General features: G+C 40.6%; 3 protein-coding genes across 3 annotated transcripts; 2 read left to right on the top strand and 1 right to left on the bottom strand.

Moving 5' to 3' along the window:
• The first annotated feature begins 771 nt into the window (after positions 1-771).
• tomm20b (translocase of outer mitochondrial membrane 20b) lies at positions 772-5,843 on the top strand. The gene is made up of 5 exons (XM_084714603.1): positions 772-1,019; positions 3,400-3,446; positions 3,867-3,948; positions 4,083-4,225; positions 5,247-5,843. The coding sequence occupies exons 1-5, from the start codon at positions 896-898 to the stop codon at positions 5,289-5,291; spliced, it is 441 nt and encodes a 146-aa protein (XP_084570729.1). The 5' UTR covers positions 772-895; the 3' UTR covers positions 5,292-5,843.
• A 1,180-nt stretch (positions 5,844-7,023) lies between these two features.
• On the bottom strand, positions 7,024-13,013 carry rbm34 (RNA binding motif protein 34). The gene is made up of 11 exons (XM_084714601.1): positions 12,823-13,013; positions 11,687-11,846; positions 11,030-11,151; positions 10,172-10,382; positions 9,982-10,041; positions 9,295-9,338; positions 9,108-9,191; positions 8,952-9,015; positions 8,819-8,861; positions 8,536-8,654; positions 7,024-7,698 (listed from the first exon to the last, which is right to left on the bottom strand). Exons 1-11 carry the CDS (start codon positions 12,843-12,845, stop codon positions 7,345-7,347), a joined length of 1,284 nt encoding a protein of 427 aa, XP_084570727.1. The 5' UTR covers positions 12,846-13,013; the 3' UTR covers positions 7,024-7,344.
• A 136-nt stretch (positions 13,014-13,149) lies between these two features.
• tbce (tubulin folding cofactor E) lies at positions 13,150-23,445 on the top strand. Its single transcript, XM_084714602.1, has 17 exons — positions 13,150-13,357; positions 14,822-14,948; positions 15,819-15,903; positions 16,401-16,565; positions 16,687-16,772; positions 17,219-17,318; positions 17,569-17,671; positions 18,795-18,871; positions 18,967-19,059; positions 19,776-19,840; positions 20,015-20,079; positions 20,455-20,607; positions 20,823-20,961; positions 22,526-22,594; positions 22,711-22,770; positions 22,871-22,962; positions 23,148-23,445. The coding sequence occupies exons 2-17, from the start codon at positions 14,834-14,836 to the stop codon at positions 23,241-23,243; spliced, it is 1,563 nt and encodes a 520-aa protein (XP_084570728.1). The 5' UTR covers positions 13,150-13,357; positions 14,822-14,833; the 3' UTR covers positions 23,244-23,445.
• Positions 23,446-24,148: the final 703 nt, after the last annotated feature.

Below are 24,148 nucleotides of genomic sequence, written 5' to 3'. Positions count from 1 at the left end.
ACCTGGCTAGATCACCATGGTAACTGATGCTAGATCACCATGGTAACTGATGCTGAACTCATCACCTGGTCAGGAGCAGGCTATGTTCTGAGTTTCAGGTTTTTCTAACAAACTTCTTTATGAGTAATATAGATTATAAACTGAGGGAAGACATGAAAAATGAAAAATTGCTGAGCTGTATGTTCGTAATAACAAAGCTGAATAATGTAGAAATGTAACATAATGTAATGTAACAGCAATAAGTAATATATAAAATGTGAAAAATTTTACACGCTATTTTGGATGTTAGTAAAGCTAGTAGGGATGGGCTGCATGGGGAAGTTAGTCTTTAAATCTTGTCTTATAAGAAGGAGAAATGGGAAAACGAGAAATTTATTAGGAAATCAATAATACATGAATAAAAACTAGTTTATTAAAATATTTTGTTGCATTTTCTATTGTATCAAATATATAATATATTTTATATAAAATTATATTTGTATAATATATGATATTATTGTGGAGTCTCTCAGTATCTTTATTACTTTTCCTGAACAGATGAACGACACTTTCAGAGACGCTTCTTCAGTGTCACATATAAAAACAAACGGGCACGTAAAGAATTTACAGGGGGAAAAAAGTGCGGTTACACGAAATAAACCCGAAACATAATATAAGCCTGACATAATTTTAATTATAGACAATCTTTTAAAATACTTTTAACTGTGAAAATAATTTTAATTTCCACATTTCAGTCAGGCACCTACAGGCGGCTCCGAGCTGTCAAACAGCGGGGGCCTTACGGGTCCTTCTTGCCCTGAGCCGCTGCGCCAGCCTCCTGACATAACCCGACCACCGGAGAAAAAACCGATAAATTCACCCGAAATCTTCGTCGAACCAAGCGGACTCCGGAGTGATGATGGGCGGGAAGAGCAGCGCGATCGCCGCGGGGGTGTGCGGCGCTCTGTTCGTCGGTTACTGCATCTACTTCGACAGGAAAAGACGGAGTGACCCCAACTTCAAGAACAGGCTGCGGGAACGTGAGTGTTGACCTCTTCTTCCTCGTCTTCCTCACCTTCATCAGGCCCAGTTTCTCGGACACGGTCCGGTGTGGTTAGATTCGGTTTAACCTGCCGGTTCAGTCAGGCTGTCGCAGTGTTCGCTTGTCTGAAAGGCTCTGTAGTCCCGGTACAATCCGTTTTGACTTGTTTGATGAGGCTCTCACGCCGAATTCCGTTCAGTTATCATACTTTTTAATGTCATCTCTTTAAATTACAAATTAACACATGTTACGGAGCATATTTAAGAGCTGGCACGAGTCCTCCAGGTCTTTGGCTTAATTCGGCTTATAGTCGACCAACCAGGCAGCACCAGTTAAAGGACAGTGCCACATTTTTTAAGCCATTCCCATACTCAAAACGAGTTCAGCTCATCTCATTCCTTTCCCAGTATATACTTAAAAACTATAGTCCTGGGTGTTGAATGAATGTGTGTTCAGACTATTTAAAGAAATATTAATACACCTGAGTGTTGCAGTATTGTGTCTTGTGATACTGTTTCAAATTGCAATAAGTCACCTTGCTCACAATATCTTGTAATTTATGAATCATAACCACTGTATTGCAAAATGATAATTCACATGGCCCTTGTTGAAAGCAAACTGTGCAGTTACACACTGTCACAGTTAGCCTTGCTTAAGAGAACCTCAGCAGACCAGCGACAGAGACTCATTCATGAAGCTGTTACACAACGACACAGTCAGCTGGGCTGCAGCCAGAAGGAGATGAAGGTGTTTAGAGTGAATGGTGACACATCAGTCTTCTGTAGTCCGTTAACTTTACTCACAGCCTCCAGTTCCTGAACTAGTTTCTACTTCTGTTGTTCTGACCGTAAAAAACAAAAAGTAGACCAATAATAAATGAATGAATGAATGATTTTTTATTACTGTGTCATGCACAAGAGGGTTTACAAGACACCATTATTCAGAAGAACAGACCAGAAACCAGAGAAGAGACATAAATTACAATTAATGTTGAACAAATAAATCATCCTCATGTTTTTTTCCTCCAAACTTCAGAAAAAAGTTAGCCAACTTAGAAACTGTCATCATCAGTGTACCAGAACATATCAATATTCTTAACTCATTGTAATGAAGGACAGTACAGAAGAAAATGTGATTCTTTCTCAGCTTCTTCTAAATCACCCAATTCACACAACCTGTCGTCCTCCTGGGTGTTTTTAAATCTGCCAGCTTCAAGGTTCAGAGGAAGGATTCCTGTTCTCAGTTGTGCAACTAAAGACCTCTGACTCCTTGTTCATTTTGCAGTAACATCAGATTCAGGACATAATTGTGTTTGACTTGAATATATGTTTGTAATTTTGGTTTTAACAAAGTGTCATTTAACCATTTTGCCTGAAATCAAGCAAGTATCTTTCTTCTAATTGCATAGATGCTGCATGTTAAATTATTACTGTACATATATTGTAAGTCAGCTTCTTCAAAGATGTAATGAATCTCTTTAACCTGTAGAGAATTGTGCAATTTACTCCAAAGAAAAATCTTCTTATTAACCCTGTTCTGTTTTAAGATTCCACAGTCTGATCATTTAACATTTTCACCTTATTAAACCAGGAATCTAACCCAGGTGTGTGTTGGTGCGTTGACCTGACGGAGGTGTGTGTTGGTGTGTTTACCTGACGGAGGCGTGTGTTGGTGCGTTGACCTGACGGAGGTGTGTGTTGGTGCGTTGACCTGACAGAGGTGTGTGTTGGTGTGTTGACCTGACGGAGGTGTGTGTTGGTGTGTTTACCTGACGGAGGCGTGTGTTGGTGCGTTGACCTGACGGAGGTGTGTGTTGGTGCGTTTACCTGACGGAGGCGTGTGTTGGTGCGTTTACCTGACGGAGGCGTGTGTTGGTGCGTTTACCTGACGGAGGCGTGTGTTGGTGCGTTGACCTGACGGAGGCGTGTGTTGGTGCGTTGACCTGACGGAGGTGTGTGTTGGTGCGTTTACCTGACGGAGGCGTGTGTTGGTGCGTTGACCTGACGGAGGCGTGTGTTGGTGCGTTGACCTGACGGAGGCGTGTGTTGGTGTGTTTACCTGACAGAGGTGTGTGTTGGTGCGTTGACCTGACGGAGGTGTGTGTTGGTGTGTGTGTTGGTGCGTTGACCTGACGGAGGCGTGTGTTGGTGTGTGTGTTGGTGCGTTGACCTGACGGAGGCGTGTGTTGGTGTGTTTACCTGACGGAGGCGTGTGTTGGTGTGTTTACCTGACGGAGGCGTGTGTTGGTGTGTGTGTTGGTGCGTTGACCTGACGGAGGCGTGTGTTGGTGTGTGTGTTGGTGTGTTTCATGTAGTGACAGTGATGCTGGTAATGTGACTCTGACTGACTGTGTGTGATGTTTTGTGTTTTTGTTGCAGGGAGGAGAAAGCAGAAAGCAGCCAAGGAGAGGGCAGGCCTGGCAAAGGTGAGCACAGTCTGTCTCTGGTATCTGTGGTGCTAAAGGGACAGTTCACCCCACAATCAAAAATACATACAGTTTCTCCTGGCTTGTGCTGTTTATTCATCTGGATGTTTTGGTGTGAGTTGCAGAGTTTTTGAGGTTTCTGCCTCCTCTCTAATAAAAAAATAATAATTAAATCACTCAGCTTGTGGCTGACACATGACAAAATAAGTGAAAAAACAACAGCTAGAACCTTTCATGTCACAATACGACAGAATATTGATTTTTGTTCTGACTCCACAGATTTACATGAACAGTTTTAAAATGTGTGACTGAGGTTGTGACATTGTGTTATTAGTTCTGACTGAGTCACAGAGTAAAAAAGAAAACATAAAAACCAGAGAGAAGAGTTGTCATGTCCGCTCGGTGTCGTTTGTGGTGCAGCTCCCAGACCTGAAGGATGCTGAAGCCGTGCAGAAGTTCTTCCTGGAGGAGATCCAGCTGGGGGAGGAGCTGCTGGCTCAGGGTAACGCCTCCACACACCAACACAGTCTCATCTTCATTCATGAGGTTCTATTGGTTCTCGGTGTGATTCCAGTTCCATCAAAGTTCTTTCTGTGGAGTGTCTAAGTGTCTTTGTGTCTCTGTTTGGCTCCACAGGAGACTACGAGAAAGGTGTGGACCACCTGACCAACGCCATCGCCGTGTGTGGTCAGCCTCAGCAGCTGCTGCAGGTGCTGCAGCAGACGCTGCCGCCTCCCGTCTTCCAGATGCTGCTCACCAAACTGCCCAGCATCAGCCAGGTAAACAACAAAAACACTAACACTGAAAATGAAAACAAAACAGAAGACAAGATTTCATTCAGCTAACACCTCCCAAACTGGTCCAGAATCAGCTGGATGTCCCAGAGTTTCCCTGAACCGGGCTCTGTACTGTGAAGCAGGTTGAATATATTCATAACGTCTCCATGATGTTTTCTTTTTAAACACAGTTAAGTTACAGACGTGGATGCAGAGACGAAGACCAAGCAATGATATGATCGTCACAGTGTTTCACTGTGGATGTTTGCCAGTTCGGTAGACGAGACGTCACCCGACCTTATCTGGAGCATCACCTGCTCTGGAGCAGGTTGGGCGTTCAGAATAAGTTACCACGGTGATCACAGTTGTTCTGATTTTGATACCAGTATTGGAAAAAAGCTCAGATATTTCCCAAAATGCAGCATCAGGCATCATCAAGTACGAGTCTGGGCAACAATCTGATCTGATCCAAACCACGTAAAGCATTGGCCCAGAAACTCTGCTGCCACCCAGCAGCGTCCCGTACACCGGATCTTATGGTCAGAGAAACGCCAGCTTTACCTCATCATCCAGCTGCGTTGCACCGTCTGCATTACTGTGGTAAAAAGAAGGTCTTTGGAGTCTGTGTCACAAAGAGGAATAATCAGGTTGACTGTGTATTTCCCAGCGGTAGTTTCTTCAGGAGTGACGGCAGCAGAATTAAGGCTGACAGTACTAACCTGACTGACTGACCATCATTATCATGAGTCCCTGGTTTGTACGTATATTTTACATAATCTCTGTGATTGAACTGAAATAACAGGCGCTGTTATTCTAATCTTGGTTTGATTGAACTCTTGTTACTAAGATTTTTTAAATACACTGGGATTATTTAGGTACTTGGTATCAATATGAAAACATCAGGTATTGGAATTGTCGAGAAAACCCCGGTGGAATACTGACACACACACACACACACACACACACACAGTCCACAATCTGCTCACTTCCACTTTATTCCTTCCTGTGTTGTTTTGTGCTGCAGCGGATCGTGAGTGCACAGAGTCTGAGCGAGGACGATATAGAATGAGAGGATAGAGAGGAAACGACCCCCCCCCCCCCCCCCCTCTTCTTCCTCCTCTTCCTCACGCGGACTTCCTCCATCGCGACCTGACAACGCCTCGGCCTCCATCACTCCGGCCGACGTCCATCACTTCCCTTCAAGGCGTCCTAAAGGGAATTAGTTTTTTTATTCCTGGTGTATCCATGACAGTAGTGTTTGTTTGTTTTTTTTACTTAAATTACCCGTTTTGGGGTATTCAGAGTATCTCGATCATGACGGCCAGAGAACCACCAGAGCCCGCCCCCCCTCCACCATCAGTAGATATGTATTAACTGGACTGGGTGAAGCTTTCAGGGTGGTGAAGCAGGTTTACACTGTCTGTTATTATGATATCAGTAGTAGAAAGTTACAGGAATCTTCTCCGCTCGGATGCTTCATGAAGTATTTATTGTTTTGTTATCAGTTGTCTTTCTGTTCGGTCTAGACTCAGAAACACTTTTTAAAAAGTGATGAAATGTTTTGTTCATTTTAAAGAGGACAACCCTCTTTAGGAAAAAAATAAAAAATGTGAACAAACTATGAAGATGTGTTGAGTTTCTTTTTAAAAGCAGATCAACAGGTGAAGATCCAACATGGCCGCCTCTTCACTGAGACCATTTAGTGTTTTATCTGGTGTCATTGATAATTCCTGAGGCAGCAACATCAACAATATAATGATGATAGTTGATTTGGAATATCTAAGTCAGGGGTGCTCAAACGTTTTCCCTTGGAAAAACTGAAACTTTACTGAAACACACACCTGTTGTATTGTTAAGATGTAAAATAGCAACTTTTAGTCGATGTGTCGGTGAGTAGATAATAAAAGAATTTTCATTTCTGGGTGAACTATCCCTTTAATCAGGTTTACTGTAAGTGATATGATGTGAGCGCAGCATCAGTGAAACAGCTCGACGAAGGAAGTAGATCATTAACTCTCATCTGTGGTAAACATGAAGCTAAAGTCAGGAAAGGTTAGCGTAGCTTAGCATAAAGACCTGAGGCAGGGGGGACAGTTAGCCTGCGTCTGTCTAAAGTTTAAACACGAACCAACTGAAGCTCAGTGAGACGTCTGGTTTGTTTCATCTGTACACAAACAGAACAGCTGTGGTAGATCTGAACATGATGGTTGATTATTTTCTTGATTAATCGATTCATAGTTGTTTTCAAATGTCAGAAAATGTTGATCGGTGTCTCCAAAAGTCCAAGACGACGTCCTCAAGTGTTTTACTCACAACACAAATTCAGTTTACTGTCAATGAAAAGAAACCAGAAAATATTCACATTTAAGAAGCTGAAATCTGAGAATTTAGACTTTTTAAAAATAATAATAATAAAATTACTCTAATTGATTATTAAAATAATTGCAGATTAATCTAATAATAAATAGCTGCAGCTCTAATCTGTTGTGTTTAAATAAATGTTTGATGCAGATGAAACTCAAACACAACTTGGTTTATGATGTTTGTGTTCAGAAACTACACATAAACACATGGACACCAAAATAAAGAGAACATAAGACATTTTATTTAAGGTCACAATTTATTTTACAGTGCAATAAGATGTAAGAAGCCATATTCAGTATCAAATAAAACAAAAACTAGGAATAATATAGAACCTTATTAACTGTTATTAGAGGGTAATTAAGGACATGTTATAACAAGATGTGAACCAAATCTACCAAGTAAAACCCCAAATCATAGATTCTAATACTGTAGAACTGCAAACTTTACGTCTTATTAGTTTACTGCAAAATAAAGTGTGATCTAATTTAATAACAAGAATATAATCTGAGACAACAGAGTGATACAAAGTTATTCACTGTGTGATTCACCTCTTTTAGTTTTTTAACATGTTTTTATTTAACTTCGTCTTGTTCTTTTGTTGTAGTAGAGGAGTTAAGCTCCTCTTGGACCTGATGGTTTTACAGACAGGACGTTCAGACCGTCTGACAGCAGCAGCTTTGTTGCTCAGATCAGTAGAATCCAGTTTCTGAAAGTGAACAGTTCAGAAAAAGTCCTCAAACACATTTATTTACAGCTGATCAGATATGGACAGTCTTCTTTGTCTTCGGTTTCTTCTTCAGTCCTTTCTTTTTAGTCTTTTTCATCGGATCCACCATCTCTCCTTTGAACGATGTGGAGCTTTTGGTCGTTGACCTCTGCTGGTTTCCGGAGAACTTCTTCGGAGACTTGAAACCTCCCCGGCCGCCTCCTCTCTCTGGCCCCGGACCCTTCGTAGGGCCCTTTGCAGGGCCCCTGCCGGCCCTCCCTACGGCTCCTTTGCCGTCTGTCTTTTTCTTCTGTTTCTCCTTCGTCATCGACCTCTTCACCCGGATGGACCTGCCCTCCAGTTTGGTGCCGTCCAGTTCCAACGCCAGCTGCACCGAGTCGGCGCTCTGTGACAGGAAGACAAACAGGTACAAAAACATCAACTCTCACATTTATATGTAATAACTTTCAACTAATTATATCCACACACAACACAAAGAAATAAAATCCAGCTAGAAAACTTTGTGTGTAGATCTCTGTAACCTCTGAACCCATCGACTGTTAAGTGACGACAATTTAGTCTCTGAGGACGACGACCATTATTCTGTGGCTTGTTTATAGTCCAACTGGCAATTTTCGAGGAGACAAATTAAACCTGCATGCAACCAAAGCCTGTTCAAATAATAACTGACCAAAGCTACTCTGACATAAACACAAACCAGAACTCTTCAGAGACCAAAATCTCCTCCATTTGTTCACAGATTCTGCTCTGGTATGTAAATAACAGTTTATGGAAATGAATCTCTGTTACTGTACAACACGATAAACTAGAATGACCTCTAGTCAAGCTGCAGTTTCAATCCGTGTCTTTCCTGTCATCTATGTAGTGATCTGTTCTCTTATGACTCTGGTCTGTGGAACAGCCTGAAGGCAGCAGAGAATCTTTAGTCTGGCTTTTAATTAAACTTAACTCATTTATTGACTGTTTGTTTTACTCTGTTTCATGTTGATATATCATTCAGTGTTCTGTTTTTACTGACTGTTCTTCTTATTTCAGTGCTTTCAGAATAAGATGACTCATTTTCAAGATTTCCATCCTGTGATTCTGAGAAAACAAAGAGTGCCTTTAAATTAGTCTAAGTTGAACAATTCAGGTCCAGTGTCTGTGCTGCTACATGTGGGCCTGATACAGCTGAGGTTAAAGGTCACCGATCACTGAGGCAGCAGGATTTGAGTCATCGTACTTCAAACAGGACGTAGCCGAATCCTTTCCCCAGTCCAGTGTTCTGGTCTCGGACCAGTCGCACGGCCTCGACTGCGCCGCACTCCTCAAAGTGTCGCCGAAAAGCCAGTTCGTTTATCTCTAAACACAGAAAACACACACACACACACACACACACACACACACACACACACACACACACACACACACACACACACACACACACACACACACACACAAGTTTAACTTCAACACAACATGACAAACACTGACTCTCAACATGAACTCTGCAGACTCAGACTCACCGAACGAAAGATTCCCCACAAATATGGAGCGTTTGTGATCGTGCTGCAAGACAACATCATCAAATGTGTTAAAATCTTCCAAAAACTCATCTCAGCAGATTTTAAATTGATCAGCAGATGATTGGAGACTCACTGACGAGCTGTCGGTCACTCTGTCCACTCGGATGTGGAAGTCTTTCTCTATCTCCATGCCGTTCCTGTCAGCAGACACAAACAGAAGAACAGTTTGGTGATGATTAAATTCACTGAGTGACTGAGTGTTTGTGTAAATCACTTAACGATGTCCGACCTCTCCAACGCCTTCACGACTCCCTCCTCGTCTTTAAACACCACGTAGGCGTTGATGTTCTGCTTTTTGGGATGAACTTTGCGTCTGTGGAGTAAAAAGAAGCTCATTTATACAAAGAGAAGATGACGATTCCACGCAGATTTTAATATTTGAGACAACTGGTTTCATCGATTTTACAGAAACTTACTGAATAACTGCGACTTTACGGGACATGGAGGGATCCTCTCTGACCTGCGGGACACAAACACATCATGTGACCGATGGAGGAGATCAGCAGGAGACGTTACAGCCACTGAAAACTTGGCTTGAAATAGTAAAAATGCATATTTAGTTTCACATTAAGCAATATCCTGAATTATTCAAAAACTGCTCATTTCTGAAGAGTGTGTGGGCGTCTCAGCTCATGTTTGATTGACAGCTGCCTCAGGAGAAAATAAGTAACATCCTGCTGTAGACACCGGCTGCTGCAAAACATTTTCTAGCACCTAAACAAAGGACCACCTAAAAAAAAATCATCATCAGTTTAAACGTACACTATATTTAGAACACCTTCACTGCTTTACTTTGCTGTCTGGCGACGTTTTCCAACGACAAACTGCGCTCTCTTTACAACCACCATGGACTCCACGGACAAAAAAATGTCTTTTTATCTCGCAGGACATTAAGAGAGTTGTAGGAGTTTGTGTTTGTTAGTTTGTGTTTTAACATGTTTGTTTGGGTCTGAACTCATGTTACTTGCTGCAGATCGAGGCAGCGGTCGACCCCGCGGGGGACAATGACATTTTTTTTCTATGGAGCAGAGGCTCTAATGACCACTAGATGGCGCTGCTACAGAACCAAGGACGTGCAACAGAATCAAGCAGTGTATTTTTACCACAGAGCGAAACCGGATGGACTCGATGGATCCTTTATCCTTGAAGAGTTTCTGAAGAGTCTGAAAAACAAAGAAAGAAAGAATTTTCTCTCCAATAAATAACTGAACAATCCTGGAATAAACAGAGTGATGAAGCTGGTATTAAATCACATGAACACTCAGAGGAACATGTTCTCTGTTCTGTCTGTACCTTCTTGGTGCAGCCGATGGGCAGGTTGCCCACAAACACCGTCCTTTTCCTCTTTATGGCCTCTTCCTCCTTTCTGGCTCTCAGCTTCTGCCTCTTCATCACCCACTGCTCCACATCGTTCTCTCCACCAGGCTCCGGCGCTTTCCTCTTCTTTGCCTTCGTCACGTGTGTCTCCTGCTCGTCCTCGTCGGCGTTCTGTAAACTGAGCTCCCTGAAAGCAGCGGACAGAGAAGAAGAGAAAAATGAGAGGTAAAAGGAGGAAAAAGGACAGAACGAGGAGGTTAGAGAGACAGAAGAAGAAGTGAAAGCTGACTCCTGTATGTCTCTGTGGATACATTTATTAACTGTTACAGATCGTAAGATTTGAATGTCATCTATTTTAAATTTTATAAGTTAACTCAAAATCTTACAAAGTGACCAAAAGTACATTTCTAATCTTTTTTTATTTGAGTATTTTCTAGTAAATTTACCACTTTAATCTCTGAGAATATCCTTTTTTCTCATAAAAATAAATATTTTTTGGAAATTTACCATTTTTATCCCAGACAATATCCAAGTTTTATTCTCATACGTTTAAAACTTTAATATCAGAATATTCTTCCAGCTCCATTTTTTTTTTTACTTATTGACTATAATACAGCATTGTAATGATGCTTTGTGTATAAATGGCCACAGACCACTGGAGGTCCCTGGACCCTTGTTTGAGAACCACCTAAACACAGTAACATCTGATTTAATGTTTAATTAAGAAGTGATTTTGAGTACATGTGCAATATGTATATAAATACATAATTTATCACTCTTGTAATGGTCTGGAAAAGCTTGAAAATGCTTGAAAAGTTTTTTTTTAAACTCCACCTGTTTTCCAGATTCTGTTCGGCTTTTGATTTCTCTTTAGGTGGCTTCTTCTTCTTCTTCTGACCTTTGACCTCTGCAGTTTCCTTCTGCTGCTCCTTGACTTCTGTGCTTTTCTGAACAGGCTGCACAATGACAAAGAAACAATCACACAGGACGTGTCGAAGGATGAGTTGGGTGATATTCAATATTTTTCTAAAAATAGTATCAAACACACACACTTTGTTTCCTCCTGTTTGTTTCATAAAAACTATATTGAGCAGCTGTTTTACGAAACTACTGGGGTCGGGGAAATTCAACGACGTAATGGATGTCATCGCAGTGAACTGCTGCGCTGAGGAAAACATGGATTCATGGATATTTTCTGACTATTTTATCAGATGTGTATGAGAGAGCAAATGGCTTAAATCAGGGGTGTCAAACATACGGCCTGCAGACCAGATCCAGCCCGTCAAAGGGTCTAATCTGCCCCACTGGATGACTTTGCAAAGTGTGAAAGTTGCAGAAAAGTCATTAGTTCTAATTTTTCAATAAAACCTGATTTTTTTGCTGAAACTGCACCCTGTCAATGTTAGACTGGTTGTTTTGAAAACAGCTGTTTGGCGCCGCCCTACAAATTAGTGAACCTTTATTAAAAGTATGTATCTGTGTGTGGTTTACCTTGGGTGCAGGCTGAAACAGAAGAGGTGCAGCTGGTGCAGCGGTGCTGAATAAAGCCGACAGTGACGATCCAGAGGCTGCAGAATTCTTCTGGAACAAACTTCCTGACACCTGACCAACCATGTAGTCAGCTGACTGTTGTCCCTGCGACGCCTCTCCACTGAGGACAGAGACAGGGAAGTGAGGAAGGTGCAGAAGAGCAGCTCTAAGGTGTGACGAGCACTTCTGTCCCACTGTTATAGATGCTAAACTGAAGAGGGCGACATCATTACTTTTTCATTACAGCTCTTTTTAAAATAAATATTTTTTGTGATTTTTTTCAGTAGTAAAGCTGAAAATAAAGTAAGAAGTAAAGGACTGCTGACTGGAATCAAACCCACGGTGGCTGCAGGGGACTCGCAGCCTCAGTACATGGGATGAACACTCCACCAGCTGAACCACAGGAGTGCCCTAAATGAATGTGTGTTTAACCAGACGCCTAAATCAGTTGAACTGGAGGCAAGAATCACCTCCATCACATAACTTGTGGCAGCCATTTTTATCTCATGTAGACAGATTAAATCTGAGCTCCCTCTTTTAAAGCATTTATTTTATTGTATTTTTGTCCAAAATCTTTATTTAACTATAGTTATCTTGTTTGCGTTTATTATAACCATTAAGATTAATATGGTTGTAGTACAAATAATACATTTAATAATTTTGTGCAAAAATTCCACTGTGCAAAAATACTGTGTGCAATAATAACACAGCTGTGTAATATTCTGCTGTACACCGGCATCAATACTGCATTTAAACAGTACACTTCCTCGAATATTGTTATTTAGACGAATCTAATATATCTAATAAAATACATAGTATTTCTGATTATCTCTGTTTATGTATATTTTTCTTGTTCTGCCTGTTGTCTGAAATAACGCTGTTGATGCACTGTTACTGTTTTAAAAACGGCGTTTAACCAAATCATCACAGAGTACGTTTGAAACTGATGTCCAAAAAGGAAAGAAAATACGAATTATATACAAACAGGACACACAGCTTCTCAACTGCAAGCTGTCCTAAATTAATATTTGGTCACATAAATGAAGCAGTTTATCTTCATTCACTTTAAGTTAAAGAATAAAAATGTGTAAACAAACCTCTGCTCACGCTTCTTCTTCATTGTTTCTTCCAGATGTTCCCAGGCGTCACTCGCAGGCTGACTTCCGGTTTGTTCTATATGTTAGAGTGAGTAATCTAACAGATTTACTGCACCATTTATACGAATTTATACGAATTACACTCCAATAACAAGATAGTTACAGCACGTTCACACGTTTTCCTCTCAGCACACAGACGTCCTGTCGTGAATTATTTCCCACAGCAACACGATCACAGCGAAACAAAGGTTCCGCTTAGTTTTCCTCGATAAACGTTGATTTGACCACCGAGCTGAACACTTCCGGTCTGTGATGGTGAGAATTACACAGACTCAAATAAAGAGCGAGTAAAAACGAATAACATGATGTATATTTATCATCAGTTTTAAATTGAAATGTTTAGTGAGAAATTAGTGCAACGTTGAAATGTGTCCCCTCCGGTGAACCTCAGACGTGAGATGTTTTGGTTTGGAAGCTAACGTTAGCTTAGCTAAGAGGCTAAAATACTCAAGAAGCTACATCTTAAACCTCAGAGGTAATTATTTATTTCACTTAATTATATATCTTAGTTATTCTTTTTCATCTCAGTTATTATTTTAAACGTTTTTCTCTGTTGGGAGATTTGTTAATTATAGAATACGTTTAGCTAACGTCATGTTGTAATGATATTAGCTTGAATATCTTCTCATATTAACCCAGCAAATGTTATATGACGTTAGTCTATCGTAGCTAAATAAGCATATGTAGCTTAATTTATATTTTAATAAATGTTTATTTTATTTAGAAGGTATAATCGTAGGTGGTTTAGTGCAGACTGAATACAGCATGACTCCACACAAATTGCAGCAGAAACTCTGTCAACTGTTACAATCTCTTAAATATGACTTTTATAACACATCAAAACTCTTACGAAATCCAAGTGGGGGAAATTATGTAAAGATTCCACAGTTTCCTGTTGCCGCCCATGTTACAGAAATGTTTTATCTATTGTCTTCTTCTCTGATGTTCTTACAAAGGCTTCAGTGTCCACAGTGAACCAGAAACTGTGGTTTAAGTGACTATTAAAGTAATCAATGTAAGGAAAATGTTTCACCTTTTTTCATCATCGTCAACATGTATGTTGATTACCAATATGTATGCTGACAAAATGTCTCTTTCCAAATATCATGACCCAGTTACTCATGATGTTTCATGTAGGAACTACTTTCATTCAGTGGTAGAGTCTACTATAGTAGTAGGAAAAAACTGACTGCCCAAAGGAATTTCTTTTTTTTCTTCTTCTTCTTCTTTTTTTTTTTAACAAATTCCTGTCTGCTAGTACCTCTGGTATAAGGCTGAATAATTAATCTTAATATTATAGAAATCACAATATCCAAAGTCTTTGAAGGTAAAAATGTGTCACAGCATACGATTATAATGAAGCATTGTCGTGCTACAAAGATGCTTCGGCCAACAGATCATATTCTACACATGTACTAGAAACACGTCATCATTTTTTAAAATGTATTAATTTATTTATACATTAAATTTATCCTTTATTTAACCAAGAAGGTGACACAGATAAAATGTCTCTTAACAAATTCTATGTACAAGTAAAACGTCTGCAAATTTGATATGAAATCATATTTTGTTAAAATTTCACATGATGACAATATGAATTTGACTTTTTATTCAATGTATTCAAAGCCTGCTCATAAAGTTTTTGTACAGACTGTGGACCTATTTTTGAGGTCTGTCCTGTAACATCTTTCATCATGTATTTATCTGTCAATCATTTTCTCCACTAATGGATTAGTTGTTTGGTCCATAAAATGTCAGAAAATGTTGATCAGTGTTTCCTAAAGTCTAAGATGACATCCACTGATGTCTTGTTTTGTCCATAACTCAAAGATACTTTAAACTCATGCAATACTGTTAACAGTTAATGGTTTCTAGAGAACTGAATGCTGGTTTCCACGTTGTCTGCGGTTCTCCCTGATCTCGGGTTTTCTTTCCTCAGCAGGAGGCTTCGATGGGAGTTGACCAGATGGAGCCAGAGGTGCCGGAGGACGCGGTGGGCAGGCGAGTGTCCTGTGGCGAGGAGCGGGCCACGGTGCGGTACGTCGGTCTGGTGCCACCGACAGAAGGTAAGACCCATAGTGTCAGATTTCACTCTTTCCCTAACAAGTTGCTGGATCAGTTTTTTCCACTAAGTCAGAAAAATATCTTCAGACACGTTGTGTTTCTTTGCCAATTAATGAAGAAATAATAAAATTCTATATTTGTAAAAAAAGTTTTCCCCCAACAAGAGAAAATACATCTCGTCAAATTACTTTAATTATAAGCACATTTTAAAAATAACACAAGTTGACCAAGTTCAAAGTTCACCCCCAGTAAGAAGGGAAAAGAGGGAGAGAAAAACCGACGGACTCAATATCTGAGCAGGAATCAGCTCTGCATTGTTATAATAAAAATATCTTTATTTATATAGCACCTTCAAAAACAGAGTTTACAAAGAAGAGCAGGAAACCCCAGAGGCAACAACAACAGAAGGTCAAACAGGAGCAAGATAAAGTTCACCTAAAATTAAAGTAAAACTAAGACACTAAAACACAGTGAAACAATACAAACAACAGTAAAATAGATAAGAAGAGGAAAACAGGAATAACATGACAATAAGAATAAATGAAAGTAGAGGAAGGAAATTTCACTTCACATTTCAGTTTTACTGTTCTTAAACCGCTGTCACATCTTCAATCATTCTCTTAAAACAACATCATTATTTACAAAATCTAGACCAAGTTATTACCATGTTTTTCCAAAATTCATGAAAAAATTGTGCACAACAGTTTAGTTACATACCTAAATAACAAGTTACTTTATAAGTACCGCTATGGATTTCATGAAAAGTCTCTCTACCTCTTGACAGTTACAGCCTCACACAACAAAGATTTCACAGTTGGAGTATTTACTGATTTGTCAAAAGCTCTCGATCCTGTTTTGTTCGTTGTGTTCAGGGCTGTGGCTCGGAGTCGAGTGGGATGATCCAGAGAGAGGGAAACATGACGGCAGCCATGACGGTGTCCGGTATTTTACATGCAGGTAATTCTCAGCAGTTACTGTCAGTTTTGAAAGTTATTCTGCCCTCACTTAAGTTCCAGTCTTTCTGTGTGGTTCATTATTAAAGCTCAGAGGAGCCTCAGTGAATAAAGAGGGAGTTCAGAGTTCGAGTAGTTTTGGATTTTACTGTTTTTTCCCAGAGTCAGAAATTAAGAGTCATTTGGATGGACTTTTTTATGTATTTGTTGTAGTCTGAAATTATGTAAAACACAATAATTCAACTAAATTCCAGGAACTCAGAGAAACTAAGCAAAGTAAACTAATGGGGGGGGGGGGGGGGGCTTTATCTGAGGGAACCACAGTGTCAGACTCTGAATAATCTCTGCTCTGTGTGATTCCGGTGAGGATGTCAAGCCCAAAACACTTTTGGAACACATGGGCATTTTCTGAATCAAAATGAGCAGTTTTTCTGTCGTGTGTGACCAGTCTGAAACAAATAACAGAAACAGTGTCCCTGATGGTTTTGTCTCCACCCTCAGACACCCTAAAGGAGGCTCCTTCATCCGTCCGGCGAAGGCGAATTTCGGGGTGGACTACCTGACCGCGGTGCAACAGGTGTACCTGATCGACTCAGAGGAGGTGCTGAGTGACGAGATCTCCATCTCCTGCAAGAAGCTCAAATGGGCTGGAATCAAGGAGCGCAGGTACGACGCTCGTCATCCTCAGATGGTTTGATTTTAAATCCTGTTCACCCTTTTTCTGTATGTGTTACTGGAGAGGAGATATTTCTGATTAAACAATCCTTCTTATTTGACATCCTGTCAGTTTTGAGACTCTTCCATCGGTGCTGCTGAGTAAATCTGAAGTGAATGGGCCCGGAGCTGACGGAGAAATCAGGAAAACAACACCAAGTATCTTTTTTACAGACCTCTGACACGTTACTACATCGGAGGACCTTCCTTGTTCCGTTTATTCTGTCTTGAATTTGTGATACTGGTTCACTGTCAGTGAACATATGAACCACATGTGATGAAGATCAGGATGTTGTAGACAGTTGGCCTCATGCAAGGGCAGGTTTGTTCTTTTCACCCAAAAATGATGTCTGACTTCTCTCCAGTATAATGGAACTAATGGCTCAAGTCCTGTGGTGCTCAAAGCACCAAATAAATACATTAAAAAAATTCATAACCACCGTCTCTTTACAGAAATCATGTAGTGGTTACTCAAGATAACCCACACACCTTGATGTGAGCAGTTTCATGTAGGAACTACTTTCTTTCTAGCAGAAAGGAAGTAGTTTTTGTTGTTGTTGTCAGTGTGATTGTGAGCTCAGTGACTCCTCAACAGCAGTGATCAGACGTGCAGTGGTTGGATCTGAGTGGGACTCTGCTGTCCTGCTGGGAGGACGTGGCTGCTGTCACCCAACAGCTGGACCAGCTGGAGGGACTGGAGCTCAGGTAAAGAGCCGTGTGTGTGTGTGTGTGCGCGTGTGTCTGTGTGTGTGTGTGTGTGTGTCTGTGTGTGTGCGTGTGTCTGTGTGTCTGTGTGTGTCTGTGTGTGTGTGTGTGTGTGTCTGTGTGTGCGCGTGTGTCTGTGTGTGTGTGTGTGTGTGTCTGTGTGTGTGCGTGTGTCTGTGTGTGTCTGTGTGTGTGTGCATGTGTCTTTCTTTCCTTCCTCTGAACACTTCATCCTGTTTTATTTTTTCAGTGACAACAGACTGCGTTTGCCCTCTGACGTCTCTGCTCACTGTCAGGCGTTCTGCCGACTCAGAGTCCTCACACTCAACAGGTGTGAGCTCACCTGGTCGCAGGTACACACGTCTGTACAGAAACTCACACAACGTAACACACAGTCTGTCTCACCATCAGGATCTTCACTGTCAGAGGAAACATTTATTTAGAAGAGTTTTGAACTGGTTATGAAACGGTCTCAGTTTATTACTGATGCTTCTACGTGAGCTAACGAGACCATCAGCCAGACGAGTGGATATTTCTATAAAGTTATTCTTAATGTCGGTCAACGGGGTGAATTTACATTTTACCAAACAAAGTTACAGTGAGTGATACATTAGCCAGTGAAAAAGATTTTTATTTAGATCATTTTACTTTTGATGTTTTATTTTATGATTATTATGGTGGAAACATGACCACTTTTGTCCACAGGAGGCTCCAAAATCAACAAAATATAAAAGGTCCTTGTAGAAGCTTTAAAGCATATTTATTTCTGTATTTTTGTTGGTGCTCTATATAAAGCATTTTTTTTATATAAATAAAAAAGAGTAAGAAAGCATTTATACAGAAGCATAAATATTCATATTACCAGTATTTATACATATTTTATATTAATTATACTGAGTTTTTATATTGAATATATCAATATGTATTATAAAGTATTAAAATCAAAAATCAAGATAGAATCTGTATATAGAAAGAAATATTAATATTCCAAATATTTCTAAATATTTAGCATTTAATTATATCTGTTTCATTTGACATAATGAAATGCAGTGTAATATTTATTAGTAGTATTTTGGAATATTTTGTATTTAAACATTTGTATGTATTTTGATATTAATATATATATATATATATATATATATATATATATATATATATATATTTCTGTATTTTTTAAACAAAATTAAAAAGATAAATGATATCACATCTATAATGATATATATCATAAATGATCAATTTAAAAAATAAACCTTTACAGATTGTCTAAATGTAAAACAAAATTTACTTTTTATGTAGCTCATATTTGATTGTAATTGGTTGTGAAATGTAAAGTTTATAGTTTTTTTCCAGAGAAAAGCAGATCTCCTGGTTGAATATATTTGTTCACACATACATGTTTCTGTTTTCTTCCGTGTGTTCGTGTGTTTTGTTGTGTCTGTGTTTCTGAACGGTTTCTCTCTGCTGCTCTGTGCTCAGATCCTGGACTGCGCCCCCATGTGGCCACAGCTGGAGGATCTTTATGTGGAAGAAAACAACATCACAGAGCTGCAGAGGTGACGCTGCTTCCTGTCTCCTTCAGTCTAAAGTGACGTTCAGACCGTGGACACTTTGTGTGACTTGTCTCTTTGGTGTGTTTGATGCTCTAAAGGCCTGACGGAGTCCTGCAGTCCCTGAAGAGTCTCAATCTGTCCTGTAATCCTTTAGTGCAGGACAGTGTCCTCAGCATAGCTGCTCTGCCCAGGTACAGTCCACAGCAACACAGTGACACAAGACTGAAAATTAATCAGTTTAATATTTTAAAAGGTCCACATCTGATTTTTATTCACAGGCAGACGTCTGGGTCTGTAACAAAACTACAACAATAACAGAACATTTCTCATCAATACACTTTCAATGTCAAGATAGTCAACACAACTTAGACTTAGTGGGAGAAAAGGGGATTCAGGAGCTGACAGCAAATTCTCATATGAAGCAACAAAGTCACCATGACAACAATGTCAGCAATAGAGCAATGAACCACATTAAAACCATCTTTACCTGAGGACATGATGGCTGGGAATGATCTTAAGCTGTGCTGCATATTCAGTGCCACTAACAATTTATTGACCAGCAGAAAATTGATTTAAAAATTTATAACCTCACATCACTTCTTCACAACAGATTGTATTCATAACATCAGCTGTGGGCAGGGTCTGGACTGGTCTGTTCAGTCCAGTTTCACTACGAAGACACACTGTTGGAACACGTCCACAATGTGTCTCTGCATCGTCTCGCTGAAATGAGCAGGGACGTCTCTAAAAAAGACGTCGTCTCGATGGCAGCATATGTCGCTTCAAAACCTGTATGAACCTTTCAGCATTAATGAGGCCTTCTCAGACGTGACAGTTACCCATGATGCCATGGGCACAGAGACACCTCCACTAAGACTGAAATAAACTGTTTGTTGTTTGATTGCAGACTGGAGCAGCTGAACTTGTCCAAGACCGGACTGTCTGACCTGCGATTTGATGACGCTGCTCCTGGTAAAACGAACTCTTACCGTGTTTAACATTCAAACATGTGACTCTGCTGCTTGACATTCAGTCCTCAGTTAATGTTTACACTGACCGTGTTAATAAACCAAAACCTCATAATTTTTGGTGTGAAAGTGCAGCTGTTGATGATCCAGCTGTGAATGCTGAATCTTTTCTCTGTAGGACGTCAGACAGCCATGTTCCCCGCACTGAAGAATCTCCACCTGGACCACAACAACATCACTGAGGTCAGTGTCTGTTTCTGCTCACATACAAACACAATCAGCAGGTCAAAAAGATGACTGATTTTATTTTTCTTGAAGTCTGTTCATTTTAATTAATTTTTTCAAAGTCCATTAACTTATGTTTTAGTGTCAAAATGCAGTTTTCTTGAGCCCCTCTAAAAACAATTTCCCATGTGACCTGATGCAGGTTTCTGCATGATGACGCTGCTACATATATTAGCTTTATTAGAGAACCTATGACACGTCTGAGTGGGCGTTTCCATCTGAAAAACACAGATAAGAAAACAGATGGAGTCGCCCTTTAAGTTAAATCAGAGTCTGTATCAGTTTAATCCTGCTCCTCTGTGTATCGTCCTCCCGTCTGTCTCTCTGTCTCAGTGGTCCGTGGTGGACGAGTTGGCCAAGTTGCCCAGTTTGGTTCGGCTGTCATGTCGCAGTAACCGACTGGTGAGCAGTGATGGAAACCCCAGAACAGCCAATCAGCTGCTCATCGCCAAACTGGGACGACTGGCCTTCCTCAACGGCTGTGAGGTGAGTGAACCTTTGTGTTTTCCTTTTTCCTAACTTCAGGGACACATTAAAGGGACAGTCCGCTCCAAAATCAGAATCAAAATTGTGGCGTTGGGGAGCATGAACCTTATTTTTAGCTTTTAAAAGAGGTTGTGCCAGAAAAAGTTTAGGAACCACTGACCTAAGTGTTTGAGTGTGGCGTGCTGAACCTGACCCGTTGCCACGGTTTCCATCAGATACACCCTGAGGACAGGAGGGGGGCGGAGCTCGACTACATCAAGATGTTCGGAGAGGAGTGGCTAAAGGCAGGTGGGAGGAGTCAGCCCAGCAGCCAGTTCGCCTGTCAGCACCCTCGATACCTGAGCCTCATCGACAGTAAGCCACGCCCACAACACTGTCAGCCCACAGAGAAGCTGATTGGCCAACAATTTAAAGCCGCAACAAGGAACTTAATTTATTGATTTGAGTTGAGTTTTTGACAACCTGTAGCACCATTTGCACTGATTAATTGATTACCAAATTAAACACCAACGATTTTGCTAATTGATTAATTGATTTTTAGAAAATCTACTTTCTACTCCTGTATGACACTAAACAGTGATGAACATTTTTCACCATTTTCTGACATTTTATAGACCAAAGGACTAATCAATTAACATGCTAACACCAAATTCAACAAAAAAAATCTACAAAATAAACATTAAAACAATATAAAGAAAAACATGACAAACTTCACAGCTTTCCAGTTTGATGTCGGGTCACAGACAGCTGGTATTTATCCATCACTGAGTCTGAACCCTTACCAGCAGGCGCTCGTTAAGAAAATTAAGGATTTGAAATCCACATGTTGTCATCAAAAATAAACTTTTTATCCTGTCAGCTCTTCTGTCCTCGGAGGCTGGGGGCCGATGTAGAGATTTGTGCTGCTTCTCTGACAAGGTCTCTGTCAGTTTGGGGCCAGAAGTCGCAGAACCAGAATCAAATAGCAATTTTTGTAAAAGGAAAATGTGTGGTAACATCATTCTGATGAGGTACTGTAGTGCTGCCGGGATGACCTGGACTGAAAATCTTGTTCTTCAGATGAAAGAAAACATGTTTGTTTGAGTCAGACCTCAACAAATGTTGCATCATTGTGATTTTATTTACGTTTTTCATTAAAGATGAAAATTGTAATACAAAAATGATCATTCCCACTTATCATATCATGTATCACAGTCACAGTTTCAGTCAAAATAGCCACAATATGACTTTTAGTAAATACATTCAACGCTTAAAAATAAAACACATCAGGTTTACAAATGTCCCGCCCCTGAGAACAAGAACAGATTATGAAGCTTCTTTCATTAAAGAAATATCAGCAACTGCCTGACCAATGAGAATTTGGTTGGACAAGAGCATAACGTCCAGCTGTGAATGTTTTCTGAGAGAGGAAATACAGAGACGGTGTGTTTAGGTGAGAAACACTGAATGTAAAACAAGCTCCACCGGACACCTTTAATTATTAATATGTTGTCAATATGTTTTTCATGCAGAAGATAATTTCATTCTTTGGAGATGTGACCTGCTCTGGCTAAAATAGACCCCCAATGCTTAAAGATAAAAAAAAGAGCACTCAGTGGGTAGTTCAGGGAGCGTGGGAGAGTGGAGTATCTCCAAGCAAATACAGTTTCTTTATTTTATGTATTCATCTGCTGGAGGTTCTTGTTTGTTTTTGTCTATAAATAACAAAAAATATGAAAACTTGTTTCTCTTCTGCCTGAACACAAACTTTTAAAGTCACTGCCCGTTACATTAATCAAGTTTATTATTATTATTATTATTATTATTATTATTATTATTGTTATTATTATTACTATTGTTATTTAGATGTCTCGTCTCCTTGAAGTGATGATGATGATGTTGATGTTGATGGTGAAGATGAAGTTATCCTGTGTTTCAGAGTACGGAGCTCCAGAGGAGGGCGAGCTGAAGAAGCCGGAGCCGTTTGCCCTGAAAAATCAGCTGTTAAGTTAGTCCCACCTCTCTCTGCTCTCTGATTGGCTGATATATACAGTCCATGAATAAACACACTGTGGTTCCAGCAGATGTCCCGTCACTGATCTTGTCCTCGTCTCTCCTCCCCAGAGATCACGTTTGTGTTTCCCGATGACCCTAGGAGGAAGCCGATCGAGAAGAAACTTCCAGGTAAAGCAGCAGAAAAATCAGCTGAGGAGCTTCAGTGTTCTTCGTCTCTCTGAGCTTTTCAAACTCAGTCGAGTTGAGCCTCATGCGTTCTGTTCTGCAGCCTCCATGGTGGTTCAGAAGGTGAAGGGGCTCCTGTACAGACTGCTGAAGGTTCCTGCTGCAGAACTGAAGCTCACCTACACCAGCCTCAAGGTGAGACGTGTTCCTGCTGTGAACCGTGAGGAGAGTGTTTCCACTGCAGCCTCACAGCAGCAGCGCCGAGCCGTTCTGCTGTGGTTCTGCCTGGTATCAGAGCTGAGCGATGGCGGCCTCCTCCTCTCAGCTGAATCCAAGTTCTTGCCAATTCAAGTCAGTATTATGAGCTCCTCTCTTTGCAGATGGTGGGGACGGAGTTTGAGATCGACAGCGACCTGAAAACTCTTCAGTTTTACTCCATAGAGGACGGAGACCAGGTGTTGGTCCGCTGGTCCTGACCCGGACCAGGAGGTGAAGAACCGGTCCCCAGCAGAGACGGAACAGAACAGAAGTTGTGTGATTGACTGAGCTGGAGCTGCAGACTCACACTGAGAGGTGGATCAATTCAACATGACTCAGACTGGATTCTGACAGAAATGAAACCACACACACACACACACACACACACACACACACACACACACACAGAACATCACTGATACATGTGTTCGCTCTGCTGCAGCAGTGAAATCTGCAGCTGCAACAACAAATACACACATTTAATAAACAACAACAAACTGAGGCTTCACACTTCCTGAATTCTGCTGTTTAATCTGTGGAAACAGGAAGTGCCTCGTTAGCATTTCAGTTTAAATTAACAGGTACAACCTTTAACGGGATACACTCTGAGACATAAGGGTTCCAAAAGGGTTCTTCCTGAAGGGCTGAGGTCCTACCCGGAAAAATTTGCTTCTGAAGAACCCTTTTTGGAAGAAAAGGTTCGTTGTGAGTTCTTTGTAACACTAAGGGTTCCACTTAGAACCCTTTTCATCCAAAGAACCCTTTTGGTGGAAGAAAGAGCTCTTCTTTTTTTATTTAAGACCACAGAGAACTCTTACATAAAGGATCTCAGTAGAACCCCCTGGGTAGGTTCCACATAAAACCCCTGGAATATCAAAAAGTTCTTGTTAGAACCCTCTGATTGCATTCTAGATAGATCCTTTGAATATAAAAAGGTTCTCAGTTGAACTTCATTAGTGTGTTCTAGATAAATCCCTTGGAATATAAAAGGTTCTTGTTAGAACCCCCTGGGCAGGTTTTTGTTTGCACCCTTAAAAGGTGGAACGGTTCTGGAAAGATGTCTCAGAGAGGAACCATCACACCTCAGAAGGGTTCTCTGTAGAACCTCTCGTAGGGGGTTCTG

This window comes from Lutjanus erythropterus, chromosome 3 (assembly GCF_056507025.1).
Source record: "Lutjanus erythropterus isolate fLutEry1 chromosome 3, fLutEry1.hap2, whole genome shotgun sequence".
Classification (NCBI taxonomy): domain Eukaryota; kingdom Metazoa; phylum Chordata; class Actinopteri; order Lutjaniformes; family Lutjanidae; genus Lutjanus; species Lutjanus erythropterus.
Note: the sequence above shows the minus strand (reverse complement) of the source record. Positions and strands in the feature narration are given on the sequence as shown.

Bases quoted from the DNA above. Each gene is read 5' to 3' on its own strand.
- tomm20b (XM_084714603.1), top strand. From the start codon at position 896: ATGATGGGCGGGAAGAGCAGCGCGATCGCCGCGGGGGTGTGCGGCGCT. The intron at 1,020-3,399 runs GTGAGTGTTGAC...TTTTTGTTGCAG, and splicing joins CAAGAACAGGCTGCGGGAAC to GGAGGAGAAAGCAGAAAGCA. The intron at 4,226-5,246 runs GTAAACAACAAA...TTTGTGCTGCAG, and splicing joins AACTGCCCAGCATCAGCCAG to CGGATCGTGAGTGCACAGAG.
- rbm34 (XM_084714601.1), bottom strand. From the start codon at position 12,845: ATGAAGAAGAAGCGTGAGCAGAG. The intron at 10,042-10,171 runs GTACAGACAGAA...TTTGTTTTTCAG, and splicing joins CCATCGGCTGCACCAAGAAG to ACTCTTCAGAAACTCTTCAA. The intron at 9,016-9,107 runs GTCGGACATCGT...GTCTGCTGACAG, and splicing joins GTCGTGAAGGCGTTGGAGAG to GAACGGCATGGAGATAGAGA.
- tbce (XM_084714602.1), top strand. From the start codon at position 14,834: ATGGGAGTTGACCAGATGGAGCCAGAGGTGCCGGAGGACGCGGTGGGC. The intron at 14,949-15,818 runs GTAAGACCCATA...CGTTGTGTTCAG, and splicing joins TCTGGTGCCACCGACAGAAG to GGCTGTGGCTCGGAGTCGAG. The intron at 22,595-22,710 runs GTTAGTCCCACC...TCTCCTCCCCAG, and splicing joins CCTGAAAAATCAGCTGTTAA to AGATCACGTTTGTGTTTCCC.